The following is a 2,998-nucleotide window of genomic DNA, read 5'->3' on the forward strand; positions in this document are numbered from 1 at the left end:
TGCTTTATGGCCCAGGCTGGAGTGCAGTGGCACAATCTTGGCTCACTGCAACCTCCACCTCCCAGGTTCAAGTGATTCTCATGCTTCAGCCGCCCGAGTAGCTGGGATTACAAGCATGCACCACCACGTCCAGCTAAATTTTTTGTATTTTTAGTAGAGACAGGGTTTCACTATGTTGGCCAGGCTGGTCTCGAACTCCTGACCTCAAATGATCCACCCACCTCGGCCTCCCAAAGTGCTGGGATTACAGGTGTGAACCACCGCACCTGGCCAGGCCTGCTCACACTTTCAGCTCTGTCTCCTGCACTCAGGGAGACCACTGGGCTCTGCCGGGCTGCCCTCCTCCCGTGGCACCTGGAAACACTTTGCTTCATTGGTTTCTCCCCTAACAGAGATCACGGTCTTTAGTGCTGCCTATTGACCGGTGTCTAAAAACTGCCTTTGCGTATGTGTTGTACGGTTTTGTAGGTATTTAAGGCAAGAGGGTTAATCCATCTTGGCCATAAGTTGGGGAAATTTTTACAACATTTTGGGAGGCTGAGGGGGAAGACTGCTTGAGGCCAGCAGTTTGAGACCAGCTTGGGCAACACAGCAAGACCCCCATCTCTACAAGAAAATAAAAATACTAAAAGTAGCCAAGCATGACAATTTGCGCCTATAGTCTCAGCTACTCGGGAGGCTGAGGTGGGAGGATTGCTTGAGCCCAGGAGATCAAGGCTGCAGTGAGCGATGTTCACACCACTGCACTCCAGCCTGGGTGACACAGTGAGACCTTGTCTCAAGAAAAAAGTAAAACATTTTAAGTTCCTGGAAGGGTGAGTTAAAGGCTATATAAAGAATTAAAGCTTTTTAAAAATCACAGTCCCAAACTATTGGTCAAAAGGGAACAGCTGGCCAGGGGTGGTGGCTCATACCTGTTATCCCAGCACTTTGGGAGGCTGAAGCGGGCGGATCACCTGAGGTCAGGAGTTTGAGACCAGCCTGGCCAACATGGCAAAACCCCATCTCTACTAAAAATACAAAAATTAGCCGGGTGTTGTGGTGAGCACCTGTAATCCCAGCCACTCGGGAGGCTGAAGCAGGAGAATCACGTGAACTGGGGAGGCAGAGGTTGCAGTGAGCTGAGACAGTGCCTCTGCACTCCAGCCTGGGTGACAGAGCAAGACTCCATCTCAAAAAAAAAAAAAAAACACAAAAAACAAAACAACAAAAAAAAACGAAAGCTTTTTGTGGCTCACGCCTGTAATCCCAGTACTTTGGGAGGCTGAGGTGGGCAGATGAACTCCTTGAGCTCAGGAGTTCAAAACCAGCCTGGGCAATGTGGTGAAACCCCATCTCTACAAAAATTATAAAAATTAGCCAGCCATGCTGGCCCACACCTGTAGTCCCAGCTACTCAGGAGGCCGAGGTGGGCGGATCGCTTGAGGCTGGAAGGTTGAGGCTGCCATGAGCCCTGATTTTGCCACTGTACTCCAGCCTATACAATAGAGCAAGACCCTTCTCAAAAATGAAAACAAACTGCTGTTTCATGTGTTTTGTACAGTTGTAGGTATTTAAGGCAAGAAGGGTTATCCATCTTGGCCATAAGAAGGGGAGATCTCCACAATTTCTGTAAACATTTTAAGTTCCTGGAAGGGGAATTGTGGGTTAGAGGCTATATAAAATATTAGGGTTTTTGATAATAACAACATATGGGCTAGGCACCGTGGCTGTAATCCCAGCACTTTGGGAGGCCGAGGTGGGTGCATCACTTGAGGTCAGGAGTTCGAGACCAGCCTGGCCAACATGGTGAAACCCCATCTCTACTAAAAATACAAAAAAAAATTAGCCAGGCATGGTGGTGGCGGGTGCCTGTAATCCCAGCTACTGAGGAGACTGAGACAGGAGAATCGCTTGAACCCAGGAGGAGGAGGTTACAGTGAGCCAAGATGATGCCATTGCACTCCAGCCTGGACAACAAGAACAAAACTCCATCTCAAAAAAAAAAAGTGCATATATGTGTGCAAGCAGAATATTTATTTCCAGAGGAACCCTGACTTCTCTAGCCTCCTCGGTTTGTCCTTCTTTGTGGGCATGAATTACACAGCTGCCTATAGATGTCACCACAGGAAGGCACGTCAGAGAGACTAAAAATCCCAGGGTGAGAACCGCGGCACCACGGCAGAGAGCCCAAGCATCAGTGGAAAGGCCCCGCGTCAAACACAGAAGAGGGTTTTGTTTTAAATCACGACATCTAATGGCTCACACCTGCAATCCCAGCATTTTGGGAGTCTGAGGTGGGAAGATGGCTTGAGCCCAGGAGTTAGAGACCAGCCGAGGCAACATAGCAAGACCCTGTCTCTATCAAAAATTAAAAAAAATATAGATGGGCGTGCTGGCATGCATCTGTGGTTCCAGCTACTCGGGAGGCTGAGGCAGGAGGATCACTTGATCCCAGGAGTTTGAGGCTGCAGTGAGCTATGATCACACCACTGCACTCCAGCCTGGGTAACAGAGTGAGACCTTGTCTCAAGTAAAAAATAAAATAACATAAATAAAATAAAAACAATTAAAATGAAATAATAAAATAAAATAAAATAACATCAATCCACGGAACCCAAATCTTCACCCAAGGTAGAGTGACACCCTTACTAAAACAAGTATGATCATCAGCAACCAAATTAAACATGGTCCAAGGGAAGCGTGAATGAGGAAAGATTTGGTTATGGGCTCAGGCATTTGGACTAGTTTAACTGAGGTCAAATTTTTTCAGATTTTTCTTTTCAAAAGCTGGTTCTGGAGCGGAGTTCAGGAGCACGTTCTTCATAAAGAGGCTCTTTGTGGGCCGGCCCTGGAGGGCGGGATTTCATTAATCTCACCAACCTCATTATCCAAGATGTTGAAAATGCAGCATCGATCAATGAATGAGATCCTCGGTCTCATGAAGTCAGCTTTCTGGGGAAGCAGAAAAGAAACACAAATAAACAAGGAAATAAACGCCCGAGCTGGAAACAAGATG

General features: G+C 47.2%; 1 protein-coding gene across 1 annotated transcript in view; it reads right to left on the reverse strand.

The window, feature by feature from the left end:
- Positions 1-2,802: 2,802 nt before the first annotated feature.
- The window catches only part of LOC116810847 (radial spoke head 10 homolog B2-like), a 33,259-nt gene continuing 33,063 nt past the window's right edge, over positions 2,803-2,998 (reverse strand). Inside the window, exon 17 of the mRNA XM_058436457.1 lies at positions 2,803-2,934. Coding sequence (XP_058292440.1) covers positions 2,803-2,934 — 132 coding nt within the window. The remainder of the gene's footprint in view (positions 2,935-2,998) is intronic.

The sequence above is a fragment of the Hylobates moloch genome, unplaced genomic scaffold (genome assembly GCF_009828535.3).
Source record: "Hylobates moloch isolate HMO894 unplaced genomic scaffold, HMol_V3 SCAFFOLD_1, whole genome shotgun sequence".
NCBI classification, from domain to species: domain Eukaryota; kingdom Metazoa; phylum Chordata; class Mammalia; order Primates; family Hylobatidae; genus Hylobates; species Hylobates moloch.